Genomic DNA, 23,822 nt, shown 5'->3' with positions numbered 1-23,822 from the left:
CTGAGGAAACTTTGGGCACTTGACTATATGCTTCTGGATCTTTGTGTCATTCTCAACATAGGTCTTTGCACAGTATTTGCAAATGCACACAGCCTTTCCTTCTACATTGGCTGGGGTGAAATGTCTCCACACATGAGATAGTGCACGTGGAAGTGTTCTGTAGAATAAGATGAGAAAAAAGCTTGTAAAAAAACACTAATGCAATGCCAGAGATATAAATAGCCAAACAATAGGAATCGTCTTTAAAAATAATAACAATTGATGGATAAATTAATAGAAAAAGCCTAAATGGACAGATGAACAATCCTTTATCAGCATGTTAATATATTTCCCCCAGTTATATCATCGAAAATTACCTGACTAGTCCTGCACACTCCAGCAGGCCTCAATAGCCCTGCTTTAGTGTGCAGGATGCTTGGAATTATCTGTGCATGTGATGGAGAAATGCACATTGCAGGGTTGAATGCATCTTCAGAATAGAGTTTTGAATGACGTTTTTATTGCGCAGCGTCTAATTTGCGAATATTTGTTTTTAAAAATTCCCCAAATTCCCGAGCTCAATGTTCCCATAGAAAGTTTCCGAGAGGTTTCTGGAAATTTGCAGAAAATGTTGTACTGCAGTTGCATGGTTTTCTCCAAGAAGACGGACAAATAAATGAATGTAGGTTCTTGGTAACGTCTTTGAGTGGTACATTAGAGCAGTGATTCTCAAATGGGGGTACGCATACCCCTGGGGGTACTTGAAGGTACTCCAGGGGGTACTTGGGATTTTTTTTCTTTATATTTAAAATTAGCATCCATTCAAAAATCCTTGAAAAATTGTTACTTAACAAATATTCAATATAATATAAGTGTAAGTTTATGAACTAAATGTTATATTCAGTAGGCTTTTCAATTTAATTATCCTAAAAAAACAGAATCTCCCCCATACCGATGGTTTGACCCTACCTGGCACACGCCACCTGTCATCGCCTGTCATCACCTGCCTTGAAAACTTCAACAATGGAGTCGAGTTGAAGTGCAGCAGCAATACTGCTGAAACACGGAGGGACAAGCGCCAAAGAAGGCGAAACCAGAGCAGAGAGCCTTCCCTAAACAACACCGTGAGAGCTTGTGCCTCTTCGAAGGGGCGCTAAAACGTAAAAGTTTTCCGTTGTGAAGTTAATGATTCATGACAAGAATTCCGCGTCTCTACCGGTACCGTTTCAAAATAAAAGCATGTAATACAAAAGCGGAAATGAAATTGTATGACCTTAAAGCGAACAAATATTTCACAACAAAATAACAAAGACACTTCACCAATATTAACATTAACATAGATTGGGTTATTTACACCAATCTATGTTTTTTTCTGTGGGGAGAGATTTGCCAACAGTGGCATTAAGCCACCACATCTTCAGCGGTATCTCCAGACAAAACATGAAAGTCATGTTGCTAAGCCACCTGAGTTTTTTAAGAGGAAACTTTCTGAATTCAGGTCATCTCAAGACACGATGTGAAAAGCCTCCCAGAAGCAAGCGGAAACAAGCAACCTGTCAGTATTCTTTTCGATCCTTAAAGGAGATATTTTAAGATGATAAATACAAAAAAAATATGTTTTGAGCTAATCTTTTATTTAAAACTAAGTTAATGATTAATTTTTTGGGAAGAAGTGTTTAGCTATAATTAAGTTCATGAGTTCAGTTTGAGAACATATCTTTATTATGATCCCAAAAGAGGTCACTTTAAGTTGATAATTATTTTGATGTGCACAAATCTTTATTTATATTGAGATAATAATTAAAGTCTAGTTATTTTTATATCTTTTTATTTCCAAATAGTTTAAGAGAGACCACTACAAATAAGCAATGTTATGGAAATTGATGGAGTTTTAAATTTGAATGTGTCTAGTTACAAGGATTAATAAATCACATTACATCTTTCTTTCAACCAAAAATGCTTTGCGCTGGTCAGGGGGTACTCGGCAGAATTTTTTCTTCAAAGGGGGTACGTCACTGAAAAAAGGTTGAGAACCACTGCATTAGAGTAATCAAGGTAAGGCCTGATAACAAAATGAAATGTTTTTTCACAGGAATGTAGAAATGGCCTTTTGGTATAAAATGCTAATAGACAAGGTGCGATTTGCCGGAGTGACTGGGGGGTTGTCCCATATACAATACGTAATACAAATCTGAGTAAATCGCTGCAACATAACAGAATCAACATACAAATCAGAAATGGTGATATGAACCACCACAAAATGACTGACATTATTTTCTTAAATTGGTCAAATATAGCTTTGTGTATTAATTCACTCATTCAGCTCCTCCTTACTCCGCTTGCTCTCTTTATTCTTGACATTGTCATCAGTGACCAACAAAATCCTTTTGCCTACATGGATGAGTATGTTAGTGAGAGACATAGATTCTCATCGGAGGGAATCATAACCTTTATCAGCTGCTGAAGCCATATATAATCAACGGACACACTCAGCAAAAACACTGCATGAAATGAACATTTTACATTAATAGCAGTACAGTACATTTTCTTAAGGTAAATTTGTATTGTACTTTTTGGTATTCTACTTAGTTTCATTTAGTAAATGACATGTTTACAAACCTCATTGTGCACTTGTTTACTGAGATTAATCTGGTAGAAATTGAAGAAAAGCTTTTACTTGCTGTATTCTAAAGAAATGAAATCAAGCTACTTACCGCTTATGTTGTTTAGGCCATTTTCTTGGTCTGCTTCAAGTGATTAATGAGACTCAGATGCAGGTACCTAGGAACCTAGGTGCTAGGAACCTGCAGAGTAGAAACCACGCCCAAGACCAATCAGAACATGAATTCACACATTCTCTTAACTGAGGAGGTAGGAACAGCCAGGGAACCGACCATTACACGCGCAAGGTCCCCTCATCCTGCTCAGCATCATTTAGAGCAAACAACAAAGGCTAATTACATGACTGAGAGAGAATGTCAACCACGGCTGTAACAAGGGTGACAACAATACCCACCCTTTGTAGGCATGCAGGGTAAAAATAGTTTTTGAGAAGATATTTGTATTAAACCCGGGTTGTTTAATATATGCTGCTCAATATACTTTACCGGGTGAATGAGTGCAGTTTTTCTGAAGACCGATGATGTTTTAAGCAGTATAATTCTCAGTACCAGATGCTTGAGGGATAACACATTGATGAGTTTTACAAAAAGTTGAACATTTCATTGCCATTAGGAATTCTGATCTGTACTTGCATTATTATTATCTCACAAAGTCACACTCGCCACATACCATTAGTTTGCGGAGCTACGAGCAAGAGCTAGCTGCACATATAGTCTAAACCCTGGCTTGTTTCACCAAACCATTGCTTTTTATCCAAGAAAGTGAGAGATCCTTCTGGCAGAGATATTTTATCTATATGGTCCAGAGTGAGACAATTTTCCAAATCTGTAGAGTGCGACAAAAAATGTTTCCTTTGTCAAACCGGTGTGCCTACATTTTGGCTGGTGTGTCTACATATATTTTAACAAGGCTTTTCACCTCTGTCATCTGTCCAATGCAGTTTACATTCACACACAAAGGCCCCGCCCCCACTCACTTACTCTGGGAGAAACAGACAGTGAAGCAGTGATGACTAAGGAGAGGCTGTGAATTATGCGGGATATGTCAAACAGTGGCGACAAAAAGTTTGTGGCGTGACGTGTCAGAGTCTGTCTGGGTGTGATCCCTAAACTATCCTGCTGACCTGTGCTCACTTTACTTGGGCTGATCCAGTGCTAATGATGGGTTGTGAGAGATGTTTCTTCAGTTTCACATGCTGGCTCCTATCAGGAAGTCTGATCCACCTGCAGATCTTGAGCTTGTAATGAAGCAGAGCAGATATTATACTGTTGAATGCAGAGCTAAAGAGCACAAACAGGATCCTAGCCTAAGTTCCTGGGGAGTCCAGGTGCCAGAGGATGAATTGGAGAGGCATGTTATCGCATCGTCTACAGATAAGTTGGCTCTGTATGTGAACTGTAGAGAGTCTAGCAGGGGGTTGGTGATGTCTTTGAGGTGGGACAGAACAAGGTGTTCAAAATTAATTCCCACAGAAGTCAGTGCGTAGGTCTGTAGTCATTACGTTCTGTGGTCCTTGGTTTTTGGGGATTGGGATGATGCAGGAGGATTTGATTTTAGTATATCTGCATAAAATGGTTCTTAACAACACAGTGTGGCAGAGATGATATTACTTATGTGTGCAGTGGATACAAGTGGAGCATGAGTGCATCTCGTGTATATCTGATACATTGAACTGGATCCTAAACAATTGTTTATCTTTGTGTCAACAGCCAACACGTCTGAATGTGATTAAGAACGACAATGAGAGCTGGGACTACACTAAACCGTATTTGGTCAGACGAGGTAAGATACGTGCTGTCTCCCTGTCTCTCTCTTTTGATCCTCTCATTTGTCCACTTAAATTAGACTACAGTGGATTGTTCAGGGTAATCCAACTTTTTTACACTACAAATCATCCTATGATGTTGAAGGTAGGACTCACTGGTGGCACATTACCCTGCTCTGTAGCCTTTCTTGTTTCATATTACACCAGTAAAATGATCATATTTTCAATAGACATTAGGGAAACTGTGTCCAGGTCTTCAGTCATTACAGGTCAGTCTTTTACTGCGGATTAAGAGTAGTCATAAACAGACTGGACCCTAGACTTCCATCACACCAAGACTCGTCTGCCTACTGTCTGTTCATCTCCAATCTTCACACTCTCATACCGGCCTCTCACAAGCCTGCATCTGTGCTTACCATGGGGGAAAGAGAGAGAAGCATTGAGGGAGAGAGAAAAAATGAGAAAGAGGGATGGACGTCAGGCTGACCATGCACAGCATCTTTCTTTCATCTTCACCCTCTGCAACAAGGAAAAAAGAGAGAGGGAGGGAGAAAAAGAGATGGATTTCACTCCTGCTGACCACCATGCAGCTGCTGCTTCAACATGCCCAGGAGACCTCAGCCCCACCTCTGTATGCTGGACTCCAGTAATACTTCCTTCTATCTATCTATTCCACCCTGTTTTTAAATCCTCTCCTGGCTGAAGAAGTAGTCTTGCATGTCCTGATGTTTGGTTCACACATTATGATAAACCCTTGAAGGCCGCTAGATTCTAGATTTTACTCTCAATGGTTCTTTGATGGCGGTCTTCCATACATTAATGAAGATGTACTCTATACCCTAAACTGCTCTTTTTCATTAGTTACTTCAGTTTGGACCAAACATACATGTTGTTAATATTGAGTCAGGGTATTTGAATCTACAGGATGGAAGTCCATCTTAATCTTTGCTATCTGTCAGTTTACTCCATTTAGGGCATTAGACTTTCAGTGGCTCAAAACATAAAAATAATTGTATCATTACAATATAATAATATGAATAATCAACATTTATACATTATTGAAGATGTACATTTAAAGGATCAAAGTAAAACAACAGGGGTGGGTGCAAAATATTGGGGTAATCAGTGTGAGCCTCTCACAGCCTTCTAAATAAACATGATTCTAAAGTGAATTAATTCTAACATTTGTCTCTGAGTCAGACTGGAAGTAAATACAGAATATATCTGGTAGCAACGGCCATGATGCTAACTTATTGGCATCTACATTCGGGTCACCTTGCTGGCTGACATAATCACCCTTTACAACACTGTTCTCAGTTGTCACATTCTGTTTATGTTTGGTTAATTATACTGCACACCTAGTCTCAGCTCCATTGTAATTTAATCAAATACTGGTTTCAGGAAGATAACCAGATGCTATGGTTTATTGCAGGTGGACCTCACATATGATAACTCCCCAATTAGGAATTGATGTGGTCCAATTGCTTCTCTCTAGGTGAGCTGAGTATTTGTACAGGCAGCCGCATTCTTTTCTTTAGTCGGTTTTAGTGAGGTGAAAAGTCTCCAAGATGACAGTGTTGATAAGAACACAAAATATACCTGGATGTAGATCCCTCTAAGAAATCTTAATGGCCTTTCCAGCTCTAGTCCGACTGTCGGTCTTAGATTGACATGACCCATGGAGCCACAACAGCCACATATAGTAGAAATACACCAAAATTTAAAATATTAAAATGATCCTTTAAGATATCGGTTAGCAGATCGTTAAAGATCAACTATGGTAAATTGATATGGTTTAATTGAATGTAATGTTACTGATCATTTAAATTACCATATCTTTCTCTTTTTTTTTTAGATTAGATTAGATTCCACTTTATTGTCATTGCACAGTACAGGTACTTATACAACGAAATGCAGATTAGCGTCTAACCAGAAGTGCAAAAAGAGGAGTTAAAGTGCAGAGTATTGTGCGTATATAAAATGGAATGTAAATAAATAAGATATGTACAGTAGCAAATATATATATGGAATAGTACAGTATTAACAGGTATTGTATGATATAAGAACTATAAGCAGTAATAAAGAGAATACTACAGTATTAACAGGTATTGTATGATATAAGAACTATGAGCAGTAAGTAATATATCTGAAGGAGTACAGTATTAACAGGTATTGTATGATATAATAACTTTAAGCAAGATAAATATATAGAAATATGAATATACCATAGGCAGGAAAATACAGTAGTAAAAAAAAGTAACAGTGTAGTGCAAGTGTTAAAATGTTCAGTGAACACCTATACCCTATGTAAATACTGCAATATGGTGAAAAACTGTTTATCTTGAAGCCCACTGATCTGAATCACCTGTTTGCAGTCCCTGTATATTTAGAGGTGTGCATGGATGTGACTTTTATAAACCAGTCCTGATAATGTTGATTGGATGATTTTTAATACAAAAGATTGAATTAGTGACTTCATAAAAAACAAAGCCAAAAAACATTTCTACTTTAATTTCAGTAGTGACATTCTATGTCATCTATACATGGCGCTGTGTACAGGGAACTATTCAAAATGGTATTTTTGTGCTAAGATTAATGTTAAGGTCTGTTTATTCTTATTAAATTAAATTCACAAAGTGAGATTACCTTTCCCCAAGTGGCACTGAGGATTGGTCCTAAACTCTGTTAGTTATGAAATATTCACTAAATAAATCCATAATACAATGTTGTTTGTGTTGAATGGGGGCTCATTGCAAGGACATAGACTGGGACAAATCACCACAACACCAGGATGAAACTTTATTGGCTTTTAAGGAGGGACTCTACCAGGTTTCCAAAAAGCATGTTTCCAAGTGTTGGGAAGTGCTACTGTATATGTGAAAACAGTAGAGTAAAGCCTTAAATCTCTGTAAAGGGAGCTGTGTCTGATAAGTCTGAAGTCTGATACATGTCTTCAAGTGATGCCACTTAAATCTGCGTGGGTTGGTTCTGAAAACTACAAGTTTAGGTAAAAAAAACTAAGGTGAAAATCTTTCCATGCAAGTTGTTGTGCTCACATACACACATGCACACACACCCATACATGGGTGAAAACAATTATCTGCTGCACGTAGGGTAATGAAGCATGAATGAGAACCATAGAATCAACAAAATCCCAGTTTAAAACTCAAGCATGCACAGCAGTAATCTATAACATAGACATCTAATTACAAATCTGACAATACTTGTGTTTTAAATTAAACTACTTGCTGTAAATTAGAGACTGAACATGTCACAAAAATACTAAAATTGACTATTCATATTAATCAACCTAAATAAAGGGCAAGTGTTTTGGACATTTTCTTTAGTGTAAAGATCAAATAGCCACATCACATAAAGAATCGTGTCTTGGTGGCTGATACAATCAGTAGCTGAGCTCAGTGGCATATGTGACTTAGCAGATTATCAGAGAAAAGAGTCAGTGTCATTTCAATGGGCCTCCAATGTAATATATAGTTTGAGTATTTACTTCTGTATTTAATGCATTCACTGTTTTGAGGATGAGACAATGTGTGTGTTTGACAAACACAGTGATGATGGTAATATTTGTATCATTATGATAACAATGTAATGCAGGTTGATGTTCTTTCGTGCTGTGGGAGAAAAAAGGGAAAGCTTGATGCCTCACAGGTACTGTCTCTTTCATATCTTTGTTTAAGTGACCTCTGTATCATTATAACTGCCTCCCTCTGAATAAAACTACCTTAAAGCTGTTTATTTCTTATTTGCCCACCTTCATCACAACGATAAAACGTGAAATTTTAGCTCTGTGTAGAAGCATTGTCCACACGTGTGGATTATAGCAATGATTTTCTTACCACACACTCCTGGAGAACAAGCTTGTGCCTTCTGCCTTCTAATCTTTGAATGATAGTTTGCAGCACTGTGACCGAAATGACAAATTACATAAAAGTCCCATCTTTGTCTTGAGTTAACACTAATGTGAGATACTAAAACTAACAATGTCAATTATTGTTAAAATATTCAAAAGAATGTCTTTCAAAATGCATAACTAAACGACCCCAATAAACCACAGACAATACAGAGAATTGTTTAGATAATGAAAATCTTTCAGACCATTCATCACAGCCAATTCTTAGTCCCTCAAACTTGGATAATTTTTTTAACGGATGAGGGTAAATGCATTCAAGCAGATTTTACTTGAGAAATGCATTTGCAGTGCCCACAGGATTCTACCAAGACTGTTTCATGTTCAATTTCACGAACAGACTCCTGAGATGCAGCAGGCGCTGTAGAAAGTCCATGATGGCTTTTGAAACGCATCATTATTTTCCAGATTATGTGATTCTTCTGACTTTATTATCTCATACTGGGGCGGCTTGCTGACAAGTGGGAAATGCCACGACTTCTAAGACCTCCATGTTGGTGATACTTTGTATGACTAGAGAGGATCTCAGTTGCTGAGTAGCAGGGTGTCAACAAACAGCTTCAGCAGTGATATGGTTGTCACAACAGAAGAGAGAGGTCATCTGAAGACAAAGCTGTACTTTGACCGCTTGATTTACATTCTAACCTTTACTTTTGATTGTGGGCTTTAGGTAGTGACCAGCGAATGCCATTGTTTTCACAGGAGGCTGTGGATTAGGGGAACAGCGGTCGTCCTCTTACCAGAAGGTCGACAGTTTGATCCCAGTCTTCCTGATTTGCATGCCAAAGTGTCCTGGGGCAAGATGCTGATCCCCGAATTGCCCCTCATAGAAAAAAAAGAGCTGCCCATAGATGCACTGTATTGATGTTTGTGTGAATGGGTGAATGGCAAACTGTACTGTAAAGTGATTTGAGTGGTCTTCAAGAACAGAAAGTGCTACATAAATAAAGACTATTACTATTTAACATTGTGGAAGCAAGCACAGGAAATCTGTTTAATTTGTGGTGGGGCTGGTTTCTCTACTAGAGACAGGGTGAGGAGCTCAGACATATGCATGAGACTTATTTCAAGTGGTTTGGGAATATAATTAAGAGGCCTTCTCTTAAGGTTTTCCATGTTTTTATGTCCAACCAGGGTACCAGGACTCATTCAGAAAAACCATAGGGATTATTCTATTGGAGGAGGCTGTGACTGAGGTTGGTTTCAAAGTCAGTGGTTACATTCTTGGCTCCTCCAGTCAAAGTACCCTTGGTAAGCCAGTGTACAGAGCTTTGGATGGAAAAAGCACTATGAATGCAGTCAATTTACCATTTAGCCAGGTGGTCTTAGGATCCCTGAAGGAGCTGGAGTTTGGGGCTTGGGAGAAGCATGTTTAGACTACCTTTTTCATCTATTGTCAAAGTGACGAGTCATAAAAGGAGCAGGAGACGATGCAGATGGTTGGAGCTGTTCAGAAAACAAGTTGGACAAAAAGCAGGAGTCGTCCAAACTGAAAAGAGGAACCAATGTCAGCCAGGCAGCTGACTGGAAACAAGGAACAGAAATGATCGACTGCTGACTGGAAATGAGGATCAGCTCAGGCTCTAGTGTACTGAGTAGCTTTGAATTCTGAGGTTGAGGTATGTGGTCATAGCTGGGACCCTGGAACTGAGGTGTGGACTGGCTTTTGAATTGGTTGGATGGGCAACTGGGTGTCTTAAGGACTGACAACTGGGTGTGTCAGCTGAGCCTCCTAGTGGCAACAGAAGCGATGATGTCCTTGTTTTCGCTCGGGGAAATGGCCAGGAAAGTTCTTCTGAAAGTCCTCCTAAGGTTCTTTCAGATTTTCAGTCTGACCGACTGATGGCCAGGGAAGGGGAAAGATAAATCCAAATATATTTTAAAATAACATATCAAATACCCTTATCGTAAGTGTATCAAAATAAACTACTGTATTTGTGTATTTAAAAAATACAAAAAAAAACTTTTCCAAGGGAGCCTGAACACTATTGCAAACCAAAAATATATGTATATAAATATATATATGGTTTGCAATCAACTGCTCAAAAACATAACGGAACACTTAAATAAAAGTCATGCTATCCGAATTACTCAAATTGAAAATCTAATCTGATTAAATATAATGTATAAATTGTTGAGAACAACAGATCAGTTGTGGCGGTACTTGGCAGTGTTGGATGCACCGATACATAACGTCCCATAGGTGCTCAATTTAAGTTAGTTCAGGGGAACATAAGGGCCAGTCAATGGCATCAATGCCTTCGTCATCCAGTAACTGCCTACACACTCAGGCAGCATAAAGTTCACCAACCTTTCATGTCTGTCACAATTGCTGAGTGTGAGCCTGCTCTCATCAGTGTTCAGGGTTGGCTACCAGTGGTGGACCTGCTAATTCTGGTGTGCTCTTGCGAATGTCAATCGAGCTGCATGGTGCTGCGTTGTGGGCACAGGTCCCACTAGAGGATGTTGGGCCCTCATGCCAACCTCATGGAGTCTGTTTCTGACAGTTTGGTCAGAAAGATGCAAACCAGCAGCCTGCAGGAGGTCATTTTGTAGGACTGTTGCAGTGCTCCTCTTGTTTCTCCTCGCACAAAGGAGCAGATACCGGTCATTGCACCTGTTGTCACTTTAATTTGCACTAAAGCAAGGGGTGTTGCAAGGCAAATTTAACTGAATTGGTGTAATATTGTGAAGATTAAGTGTTCCCTTAATTTTTTGAGCAGTGTATATATCAGCCTATTTGATCAATCCCATCAGCAGAAACACTGAATCTTTTCTGCATGTCAGATTAATGGCTTGCCAATGATGCAACCAGTCAACAGACTTAGAGAGGTTGTGAGTTAGAACAATCGCCAGGCTGAGATAACAACCTGTTGTTTAATGGCATTGCAGCACAATGTTGTTAATGACAATAAGGCACAAAACCCGTTTGCAAGGTAAATTATCTTGTGACATTATAAAGTGACTGACTGATTATAAACACCTCTGAAACGATTCAAGGTTTTTTCAAATGCACAACCAAAGAAACCTTAACATAGGCCGAAAGTGTCGTATTGTGTGGGCTGTCACTGTAACTTGGGTTAAAGAGTTAGCTGGAACATTCCGTAAATTTGATTTGCCTAGGATACTTAAACAAACACCAAAAAATGTAAACTCTTAAGAATTGTGGCAGCAATTGATGGAAAGCTGGAAACAAATTTCTAATCTTGTGATTCTTCTTCTTGGGTCTCGCTTCGTGCTGGATCATCAATTTTCTGACCCTCAATGTTATGACGTCAACCAGCCTTGGCAAATAACTGAGTAGACACTAATCCGAGGCTGCACACGTCATCATGTATACGTTTTGCAGAAAGTATTTTTCAGTAGTTTTAAACTACAGGGGGAAAAAAACATTCTAGTATTTTGATGCAAAATATGAATCAATTTTCATCAAACTAATCAAATACAAATTACAAAATACTATTTTGTATTTCAAATACATACAGTATTTAGAATCCCTATATCATAAATACTGCCCATCCCTGCTGATGGCAAATGTGCAAACAGGCCTGAAGGCTCTGGATGCACTGCTATCCACAGTGGAAGCTCACTGGAGAGTAATAGGTCCTGTGGTAGCTGAAGCTGGCTTGTGAACAGCTAGGTAGGCTGGTTGTAGTTGCAGATCATAACTAACCCCTAAAGATAAGTCCAGTTGCTGAATACACATAAGTAGTCAGGTTGTAAACAATTCAACAGAGTCAGTCAAGACAAAGAGAAAACAAATGTGACATGTGAAATGATTAAACAATCTGTGATTGTGTGTGTGTGTGTGTGTGTGTGTGCCTGTGTTTCTGTGTGTCTGTGTGTGTTGTTTCAGAGCGTGGAAAGGGCAGACAGAGGCAGGCAATTTTAGGAGAACACCCATCGTCCTACAGTGAGAATGGCTTTGGTAAGACTAAGACACACACACACACACACACAGACACACACTTGGAATTAAAGTGGTATAACGGAATCAACATTGTCACACAGTGCAACTACCATATGTCCATACCACAAAGCTGAAACTAACCTTTAGTAAACAGCTAACCTGCTCTGGAGCAGGTTTTGTTACAGATAATAGATCAATCTATTTTAAAAGTACTGGTCCCTGACCAATCAATTCCTTTGAAACATGACATCACAATTCTTAGAGGATCCTGTGGTGAAAAAAAAGAAGAAAAAAAAGAATCCTTTGGAGCTTGTGCGAAGTTTGTTAGAGGGTCTCTAAGGAGGACATGTGCCTTCAGAGAAATCCTTTTGCCTACTTTGATGAGTATTTCTATTAAAGATATAGATCCTCATTGTCAACTGCTGGAGCCAACCATAGCATAGTGTCTGCCACGCCTTTGTTCCTTTGCTTGTGGTATTTATGTTGATGTACTTGGTGTGTTATCATCAGGATAACAGAACATAGTTTAATACTTTTCTCCTTCCCTTTAAGTAGGTCTCTCTCTCTGAGACTCGCAAAGTCTGCCCTCACCAAAATGACACTACACTGTTTTTGCACTCTCCTTAAAGGGAAGAATAATGGAAGTATAAAACAATGTCTGGTTGGTTAAGTCAATCTCCACTGCTATCTAAGGAGGACATGTGCCTTCAGAGAAATCTTTTTGCCTACTTTGATGAGTATTTCTATTAAAGATATAGATCCTCATTGTCAACTGCTGGAGCCAACCATAGCATAGTGTCGGCCACGCCTGTGTTCCTTTGCTTGTGGTATTTATTTATGTTGATATACTGGGTGTGTTATCATCAGGATAACAGAACATAGTTTAATACTTTTCTCCTTCCCTTTTAGTAGGTCTCTCTCTCTGAGACTTGCGAAGTCTGCCCTCACCAAAATGACACTACACTGTTTTTGCACTCTCCTTAAAGGGAAGAATAATGGAAGTATAAAACAATGTCTGGTTGGTTAAGTCAATCTCCACTGCTATCTAAGGAGGACATGTGCCTTCAGAGAAATCCTTTTGCCTACTTTGAGTCAATCTCCACTGCTATCACACACAGTACACCTCAATCGCTCCTTGTTTCCAGAGTCATGGGCATGTCCTGTCACCAAGTTTACAATGTGCAGTCACATGCCGCACGAAAATGGCTCTATATTGGTATATTGGCTAGTAATTACAAACGTTTCCAGTTTGTCCTCGGAGTCAATGCAGACAGCGTGTGTCAAACTGAAGCCCATTATGGAGGCTTCATCATGTGATTCAGTGAAATGTTTCATCGCTCATCTTAGAGGCTACTTTAGTTCAGTTCCACAAGTCTTGTTGGTAATGAGCAGATTCATATCTTGTGACGCAGAGCTATTTATTTTCGTTATTATGTCGTGGTCACGTAATATATTTTTTCCCAAATGTCAGGGGATACGTAACTTACAAATTCACATAACCAGAGAATTTTTACCAGCTGTCCTTGCTCCATTTAGCAGCTGTAATTGTGTTTATTTTAGTCTGGATGTGTAGTTTCACAATGCAACCGTTTGTTCCTCGTTTGTAAAATATGCTGCTCTCCTATCAGTCAAATTGGTCAATGTTGGTGATTCAACATATGCCCAAAAAAACGTCCCTTTAATGTGCACACGCTCATACCTAGATGAGGAAAGCCTGTGTTGACTTAACAAGTTGATAACCAGCGTTGTGTGAATGTTAACCTCACTATTAGGTGAAATCAAGCCAGATTACGGAAAGATAGCCGTGTTATGTTGAGATCGCTTCACGGTAAAGGCCCTTGTTGTAAGTACTTACATTTTACTAAACTTTATTGAACAGTACTGAGAATCCTACTGTCTCGGCCTTCTTAGGTCCACCCTGCCCCCTGCTACCTCTGCCTGCTAACAGCAGGTATAAGCTGACAGTGGATGTTCCAGACATGGTGTCCTACCCTCTGCCCCAGTCATCCTCCTCATACTCTGGCCACGCCCCTAGCTCTGTTGCCATGGTGAGCGGCCTACATCCATCCAAAATGAACTGCACCAGCATCTTCAACCTCTTCTGCCTTTATGGCAACATTGAGAAGGTATTTATTCATCATTTAATTTGATATTTGAATTTTTCTGCTTCATGTCTATAAAGTATATATTATTCACTCTCCTGTCTAGCTAATGTCAATTCAGCTGCTTTCCACGAAACACCTGTATCTGCCTACACAGGTCGTGTGTGAACCAGTGCATCTGAGTGCAATGTTACTGACAGTGGCTTCTCACAGAAGTGATGCAGACCCGTGTGTGATGGTGCAAAATTAGTCTGTCATCCTCTTGGCTCAAAATTGCAGTGGTTTGTGTAAATGAGCAAATTACACATCCAGATGTTAAAGCTGGCTCCACAAAACAGGACTGAATGACAAACTCAGACGAAGAAAGATCAAAAGGCAAAGTCCTTTATTTGAATAACAAGGCCTTTACATGAGTCCAATACAAGTCCAAACACAGGCGAAGGTATCCAAGAGGTAAAACTATCGCTAAACAGGTAATAAAAAGACAGGTTCCCTACACAAACACAAGGAAAAATAGCTGGAAGACACAAGAGGATACAACTTTCTGGCAACAACTGAGGGAAGCATATAAACTAACTCCCCACAAGGGCAGGGAAGACTTGCCTGAATTGCAAATGGGGGACATTCAAACTAAACACATTAGAGCGGGCAGGTGATCACACACGAGGGAAACTTGATAGGACATGGGATCTGAAATGAGAGACAAGACATAAGTTACCAAATTAAACAGGAAAACACGTAATGAATGATAAAACATAGCAAACAAAATGTAAGGAGCCATGCAAAATGTGACACCTGTTGTCATGGTTATACACACTAACTTCCTGACATTATATTCTGCTGCCACCGCAATTCTAAATTAATGCAAACAGGCAACATCAGATCCTTTAAGAGACAGTGCTGAGATGGGATCAGATGTAAGGAAAGATATCATTTCTTATTAAATGTCTATTTTTAGATTTAACAGGTCAAGTACAGCTTGTCTTGCTTGCCCTCACGGCACACCACTGGGTTAACTCAAACATCCTTAATACAGATCTTCTGTACAGTTAGTTGTATTGTAAAAATAACCTAATTTCATCAGGGAAAAATAATTTAAACTGGAATGGCACGCATTAGAGTGAAGCCCTACGCCACGGCCCACCAGTGCCCTTATGAAATTATATTTAGATTCACTAGAAACCTGATTTTTATTTGGATCTGCACCAAATTTCACACACTCACAAATATCAGTCCCCATGAATTATTCTTTGACAATAAATGGAAATTTGAGACCCAGATCCAATCCGGATCCACAACTAAATTGAATGAGTTTTCTTGGATCATGTCCTGTACCTCTTACCAAATCTTGTAGTAATCAATTCATTTGTCTTTTGAGTAATCTTGCGTACAACCAAACCAAACAACCAATAAACTAATGGACTCAGGTAAAAACATAGCCTCCTTTGCAGAAGTAAAAACTTTGGAATTGCTTTGGAATGTAAGCACATACCTGTTAATGTTCTCATATGTCTATTGTTTAGAGACAGACTTGCAAAAACATGCAAATCTATCATCTTTGACAGCTGTTAACTATGTGTGTGTGTGTGCATATATGTGGATGCAGGTAAAGTTTATGAAGAGTGTTCCTGGTACAGCATTGGTTGAGATGGGAGATGAGTATGCAGTTGACAGAGCCATCACACACCTCAACAGTATCAAGGTGTTTGGCAAGAGACTCAACGTCTGGTGAGAAGTACATCAATACATACACGTACATATATATTATTTTACTCATATCTCTAACAAGGTGTGCTGCTGTTATAAAGGCTCTACATTCAAACGTTAGTCAAATGTATATTGCTAAATTAAAGATTTAAATGTGTCACTTTTCGGTGGTAGGCAATACCTGGATACCCATTTTGCACATGCGCATTTGGTTAAGATATGATACCAACAAATTCACGCGCTACCTGGGTGAAGCAAGCAACCTGATAAAAGGAATCTGTCACGCAGTAATTGTCTCTTACAGAATTTTCTTGACAAGATTCCAGAATTTATAGAATCTTAGTTACATCCGTAACTCTCATGGTAGGTAATATCTGGATGACCAATACCAACCAAAATTTAAGAGACAACCTCATTTGAGAGCCTCTGTTCCGAGACAGCATATCCCTTACTTTGCCTACCATAGTATAGAAATAGAGCATCTGTCTGGCCAGCTGACAAATCTATCTACTGTCACAGAGCCCTAAAGGGACAAAGCAGTCTGGCTTAAACAAGATTATCATCATTATTTAATCTTGGAGGATCCCTAACCAATCTGTTTAAGGCTGATTATATGAAAAACTGAAAGCCTCCTTGGAAGAATAATTGGGTTTGGTCCAATGTTAACAACTGGCCCACCAGTTCTAACAATGGACAAGGCAAAGGTACTTGCACAGAATGATTTTGATATGTTAACAATATTTGTGCTCATACATACATTCAGTCATCCATTTATACACTGTAGGTTACAAACAAATCTGATGTTGTGTGCAGTGTGTCAAAACAGCATGCAGTGATCCCCAGTCAGGTCTTTGAGTTAGAGGATGGCTGCAGCAGCTATAAGGACTTTGCCATGACCAGGAACAATCGCTTCAGCAGCGCTGGACAGGCATCTAAAAACATCATCCAGCCTCCATCTGCTGTGCTGCACTATTACAATGTGCCTCCATGCATATCACAGGACCATTTACTGAGGGTAAGGTTCTTCTATCTGATAAATCTCCTGTGTTATTACATTTTTCAAAATACCCTTTAAGTACTCCTCTCCAGTAGCCTGTCCCTGTCCCTCTGTCTCTTTGACACAAGTGATCTGATTTTGCCGAAGTTGTAGACTTAGCAATGTCCATTGCACAGTAGAAATGTGTTGTATAGTTATTTGCCAATCCAGGGTTGATCCATGATGTTTGTGATATTATGTGAACAACAAATATTGAACAATCCTTTATAAATAGCAAGTATGTAAACATATATGCAACACATATTATAACACATTTTAGAGCTATACTTTGATGTTAGTTATCCCAACACTACTTGTTCTAGCTGTTTCATCATCAAACCAAAGAGAGGCGAACTGATGTCAGAATGATATTGATGCAGGGAGGAGCAGTGTGTACATTTCTTTCAATTCAACTGCTTGCTGTTGACAGATTGAGACCAGGGGCCTCATTTATAAATCACAGTCTATGTGGAAATGTGCGTATGTGGATCAGCTTCTTATCCTGCCTTCTATACACCCACATTCAAAAGTAAAGGATCAATGCAAAGCACCTCATGTTGAATAACCCTCTTGATCAATGTTTTTTATGGTGAATCGTGGCAACAAGTGAGAAGAGGCACGACATTTTGGTCACTGAAATTGAGGTGCTTGTAAGATGATCTAAGACATGTAGTTCAATGGCCATAGGCAGTGGTATCACTAATACAAGAAAATACACCAAGTAATACTGTGTGTCCAACACTGCAAACATTTTTAAACTGATTGCTGTGTTATCCCCAACCTATAGAATTTAACATAATTATATTGTTCCCAAAAGTTGTCCCTCAACACTCATTCCTTTCTAATCTTTCCAATCACATAAACCTCAATCAGTGCCAGTGCATCCATCATACACTGTATTGTGCATGAGAGTCACTGCGGTATTGATAACTTCACACCTTGCAAAATTTATATCAGCCATCAGTGGTATCCTTACCTTCACCCTCGGACATAATTTTAAATACAAATTTGACAGCACAAACATGTTCATTGCAGCATTTTTACACCTATAATCTAAGTTGTAGTTTGTGATACATGCACAGCCGGATATTATTAAAAACCACTAATCATTTATTCTATTTACACTATTCATTTTTCTGCAACTCTATAATGCTATTTTATGGTAACCTAAGTGTAATTTGCTCGAAGCATACTTATATCTTTTACAATTGAAGCTGCTTATGAAAGCACAAATAACACTGCTGGTTTATTTTGTGACAAAGTTCATGACAAATCCATCCGCAAATCACCACCTCACGTCTGTTTCGCCAATTTCCACTCACAGATGTGCACATTCTCCCATAATTTTTTTTTTTTTTGATCCCAAATTTTATGTGGAAAGGGGCATATGCATCTTTCAGACCAGTTTTGTACTTTTGCAACCGTCATGAGTGATGCCCCATATCACACTTATTGGTGATTATAATTTCAAACAGCTTTTGACACATTAGCTGTTGTGTATTTTTGGCAGCTGTGTATGGAGCATGATGTGCCTGTCTTTGTCAAATTCAAGATGTTTGATGCCAAACGTGAGTAAAACTTTAATCAATTTAATTTATTTCAACATGTGACATATTATTCTCTTACATCTCAATGTGTACTGCTGGATAAATATTTTCTTAACTCACATTCTGTATCTTTCTTTTAGCTTCTTCCAAGACCATATCTGGCTTGTTGGAATTTGAAAATAAGACAGATGCTGTGGAGGTTCTTACTGTTCTCAACCATTACCAGATCAGGATACCCAGTAAGCATATCTACCCTAGTAGCACTTGAATAATAAATGTAAATTTTGTCAAATTCTGGAACTAATATCTATTTGCTGTAAAGTAATTATTAACTAATAATGCAATAATAATAATATATATATATGTATAATATATAAAACAATTACTTTGGACAAAACGTTACATATCCCGCTCAATTGCCTAATAATGCACAAAAAAAAAATTGTATACCACTTTTTTAAAATGGTAAGTGGTTTGGTATTTATACGCTTTTCTAGTCTTGATGACCACTCAAAGCGCTTTACAGTACAGTTCTACAATCACTAATTCACACACACATTCATACAGTGCATCTATTCGCAGCACTTTGTTATTCTCTGGGTGGCCATTCAGGGTTCAGCATCTTGACCAAGGACACTTCGGCATGCAGATGGGTCAGACTGGGGATCGAACTGCCGACCTTCAGGTTGGAGGACGAACACTCTACCCCTCAGCCACAGCCACCCTAAAACAAGTTACAAATTTATGTACAAGTTTAAAACAGAATAAAAACGATTGAACTCAATAAAATCAAACTACTCAAATACAAAGGACTCATAGAATACAATAAAAAGCGACAAAAAAACAACAAGGAAGAAAAATGCTAGAAAATAAAAAGCAACTAAAAGATGCTTGCAATAAGATACTAAAAGGAATTAAAGGCTTTTGTAAAAAAGATGTTTTGAAAAGTGATTTTAAAGATCTCACAGATTCTCCACGCCTCAGATTGTCGAGAAGGGAGTTCCAGAGCTGAGGGGCCCTAACATCAAAAGTTCATCACCCTTAGTCCTGATGTAGGATTCAGGAACACCAACAGAGCTCTGTCTGAATACCACAGGCTGTGCTCATAGTGGAGGAGGGATTTAGTTAATCAAAAAGACCCTCACTGATTTGACTTTAGTTGGTTTCATTGCGATGCGCATAACTCCACAAAATCCACAATGAAGCAAGATAGAACAATTTAAATGTGTTAAATATAGAAAATAAAAATATGAAATAGTTGCGGCCACACATATATCACTGTATTTGAAACTCTGTGCAAAATACTAAAACTTATATGGGCTCTGCACTTAGTTAACCAGTGTAAAATATCAGTTCATTTTGTGATGGACTCTTGGAGTTGGTTGCTACCTGTTTTTGTCCCTGGCGGCCATGTTGTATATCTTATTTCAGTCAGGACCTCTTTCATCACAATTAATGCAATTTCAATAATTGTAATTAGTAAGTTTGTTAGTTAGTCTGCTCTTGGGCCCTTCCACATACACAAGGGAAAAACACTACCCTTCCATGAGACTGGGAGAGTGAGGCAGGGAGAGTAGCAGCTAAAAGACCCTGGAGCTGACCAGAGCAGGCAACACATGACACTGATGAGCTCAGATTCAGTATGAAAAGGAGGTACTGTTATAGATGTGGTTTGTGAGGTGGCTGAGGGGTAGAGCGGTCGTCCTCCAACCGGTAGAGAGCGGTCGTCCTCCAACCAAAAGGTCGGCAGTTCGATCCCAGTCTTCCCCATCTGTATGCCAAAATGTCCTTGGGCGAGATGCTGCTAATAGATGTACTGTATGAATGTGTTTTTGAATGTGTTAATGGAAAACTGTAAAGCGCTTTGAGTGGTCATCCAGACTACAAAAGTCCTATATAAATACAAACCATTTACAACCATTTGAAGTAGCTTTGCAATTGTAATGCCTAAAAGGGGATCAGCTGAGCTATCAGCTGATGTGGGATGGCAAAGAGGTCTGCTACTGTCAGCTAATGTACGGGTTGTGTCTGAGTTTGACTGGGTAGCCTGCCTTAGCAAATGCTATGTTTGTTTTAATAATATGTCTACTGTAATTGTAAAGGCAAAATGTCACATATCAAATCTGATCAGTTTAATCTGTGAAACTCATAGACTGTTGCTAGATTAAAAGACCCTGTTCAGACCTGGTATTAAGATCCACTTTTCTTGAATGTTGTCTAGAATGCATGTATGGGTTATAGCAAAATCTTTATCCATATGTTTGTGTGTGGTTTCAGATGGGTCCAACCCATACACCCTGAAACTGTGTTTCTCCACCTCGTCACATCTATAAAAAGCTGAAGAGCACAAGAAGAGTATGCTGAGAGTAGATTTCTGACCTCTGACCTGAGGAAGGCACCATGGGACAGACACATAGAAGAGTGGATGAGCGATAATGAGTGATAAAATTCACAAAAGAAGATAATGGGGAGAGAGATGGAGAACAAGATGATGAAGTGAAGACTCTCACCATCTCTAAATGGAACATCACTTATTGTATCATCCCACCATTCAGCCATAACTCTCAAGCTGACAGACTAGCAACGCATAATAATGTCTTCAAATTGTCATGTGGGACATCTGGAGGACACTGCTCATATATTAGTCCCTGAAGTCTTCACTGCATGGTAAAAAAAGTGTCTTAAAGTGTGGACCTAGACGAACAGAGGTTGACTAAGGAATCTACTGTACATTGTTAGTCACACATAAGGATCTAAAATCATAATCTTTGCTCATGGCAGATGGTGAGTCAAATCATTTTTAATGTTTAAAACCGATAAAAACGAGTGTTGCCTTGAATTGTCATTGAGTATATGTAGTGAATATGAATATAATTTTAACACAAGTTCTCATATAAGGTTTAGTAGATGTCGCGTCACTGTTTAGTTCAGTCAATTTAGATTCAGTTAGTTCAGATATCTGGCCAGTTGTTGAGTTTGCTGTAGATGTTTGTGGTCCTCAAAGGAAGTGACCCTCTTAACTGACTTTTCCCATACCACCAGCATAAGGTCAGTCAGCAGTATAATGTGTGACAAGGTATATGGTAAACTAAAGGCATTCAATTTCACATGAATATCAATGTTTCCACATGGTTACCTCCATCAAAAACCTCTGAGCCCATTTTGCCTAATGCAAGAACATTCTCATATTCTTATCTTAAATTTCTCTTGCATTTGTTCATACAAACATGGCACATCAGATTCAGCAAAGGCTTCTAACTTCAGAAATGTAAATGACCTGCATTATTATTTAAGTCCTGTCTAGTTAACAGCATAACAACACTCAGGACCTGCAGTGCTGTTAATGCTGTGTCACCTGTGAGTTGCACTGAAATAAAGAAAAAATGGTCTGCTCAGACGTTGTCCTCTTTGCATTTTGGACAATCCCTTATTTTTGACATTAGTGTTGTCATCCTCAGCCCAACATATTAACATTCATTTAGGATACCAGATGATACATCAGTTTCTTAATCAAACTCATGTTTCCAAAGGGATGAACAAGTTGGTTTCTAATACTTATCATATTTAATCTGGTCTCACTTCCATGACAAATCATATTTTTAGCACCACTTCTGGGGAGGCTGTAAGAATAGTTCAGTCTTTCTAATTATGTGTAATGAAATTACAGCTTTCTTCTTTGACAGCAGAGACACTATATTTTATCGACAGCAAAGGAAGGGAATGATGTCAAGACGCAGTTAATACAATAAGAAGATGGAACTAGTCAAAATTATGAATCTGTGTGAAGTATGCATGTAATGCTTGTGCCTGCCCAAGTTTAATCACACAGTTGCAGGTTAGTTTGAATGGCATATCTTAATTGCCTGTAGAATGTTATTATTTATCTATTTTTGGGGGCTGTGCCCGTACTCTTGCTCGCTGGCGAGCTCTGCTACCAGGTCTGGCTCAAAGAGCGCTTCCTTCCTTATTGTAATGCATTTCCCCTTGAAAGATCAAACAGGGACTGACAAGTAATTCAGAATAATCCAATGGGACATAATCGACTTACCCAACAATTACCATCTTTGAGGGTATGGCACCACTAAACAAAAGTCAGGTTTGAATAATAAATGTAAATTCACCTGAAAATATTGAGAAATGCAGTGTTGGCCGGTCTGTCAAGGTGGAATAAGGCGGCCAAACTTTGAAATTATACAATTTTTTTTTTATTTTACTTTGAAGGAAATGTGTGAGTAAATGGGCAATCCAAGATCAGCATAGATGGATTACAGACTGGTCCCTGGTTAAGAGCATCTGTATGAACTGACTTGTTGTGATTTGTAGTTTGAAAGTCATAGAGGTCAGTTAAATGATACAAAATGATACAAAGCAGCTTTCGGACGCTTGAGGACCTGTTTACCTCCCTGTGCCCACACTCCCATTTTCCCTGTCCATGTCCTGAGTGATTTATTGGATGATGCTTGGATTGGATGTACACACTTAGATTCTATGAGACCAGTTATTTGGTGAAGATGAGTACAAAAAGCATATTGTTGCACCCAGTAACTCTTCGACTTGCAGATTTCACTGCACCAAGCCTTTCTTTTATTTCATGAAGGTATGCTCCTAATCTTGTGTTAAAAAATTTTACATGAATGATGAATACCACAAAGTCTGCCCCTAAATAAATGCCCTTTTTGATGTTGTGAAACGGTTTAATTTAATGGACAAAAAAACAGTATATATCCTCTGTTTGTCTTAAATACATGAATCTTATTGTATTTCTAATGAGGTTTTATTTATTTATTTATTCGTTTTTTAGGCCTTAAAGGTAGTTAGATGAATGGGCTATCTAATTATTTTAGGCTATAAAGGTTTAATGTTGTCAATTTTGTGTAATCAAAGACAAAACATGTAGAAAAATATAACTATATTGTGCCATTCATCTAAGAATGTTGTTGTAACTTACATGTAAGTGAATAAATCCAAGTCTGTGGCTACGAGATCACAGATTAAATTTGATTTTTTTCCATGTAACTTCAATTCATGCTGTATTTACAAAAAAAAGGATGTTCTTGTTCATTAAAAAAAAAACTTGTCAACAGTAGAAAATGTCTCACGTCATAAATGATGCTTCAGTTCAGTTAGGCAGGCACTTTATTGTCCTGCTGAGGCAAATTTGATATGCAGCAAAGCACAGAAATTAGAATGACAATGTTCACCCATAACACAACAACAAAATCATTC

At 38.6% G+C, this 23,822-nt stretch overlaps 1 protein-coding gene across 1 annotated transcript in view; it reads left to right on the top strand.

Annotated features, from left to right (window-relative positions):
• LOC133966237 (heterogeneous nuclear ribonucleoprotein L-like) overlaps positions 1-23,673 on the top strand; it is a 36,598-nt gene extending 12,925 nt beyond the window's left edge. The window contains exons 7-14 of the mRNA XM_062401054.1: positions 4,311-4,383; positions 12,151-12,222; positions 14,116-14,330; positions 15,913-16,034; positions 16,827-17,028; positions 18,560-18,617; positions 18,737-18,835; positions 20,874-23,673. Coding sequence (XP_062257038.1) covers positions 4,311-4,383; positions 12,151-12,222; positions 14,116-14,330; positions 15,913-16,034; positions 16,827-17,028; positions 18,560-18,617; positions 18,737-18,835; positions 20,874-20,929 — 897 coding nt within the window. The 3' untranslated portion in view covers positions 20,930-23,673. The remainder of the gene's footprint in view (positions 1-4,310; positions 4,384-12,150; positions 12,223-14,115; positions 14,331-15,912; positions 16,035-16,826; positions 17,029-18,559; positions 18,618-18,736; positions 18,836-20,873) is intronic.
• Positions 23,674-23,822: the final 149 nt, after the last annotated feature.

Source organism: Platichthys flesus, chromosome 12 (assembly GCF_949316205.1).
Source record: "Platichthys flesus chromosome 12, fPlaFle2.1, whole genome shotgun sequence".
In the NCBI taxonomy this organism is placed as follows: domain Eukaryota; kingdom Metazoa; phylum Chordata; class Actinopteri; order Pleuronectiformes; family Pleuronectidae; genus Platichthys; species Platichthys flesus.
The sequence above is the reverse complement of the archived record's forward strand: the minus strand, read 5'-3'. Positions and strand labels throughout refer to the sequence as shown.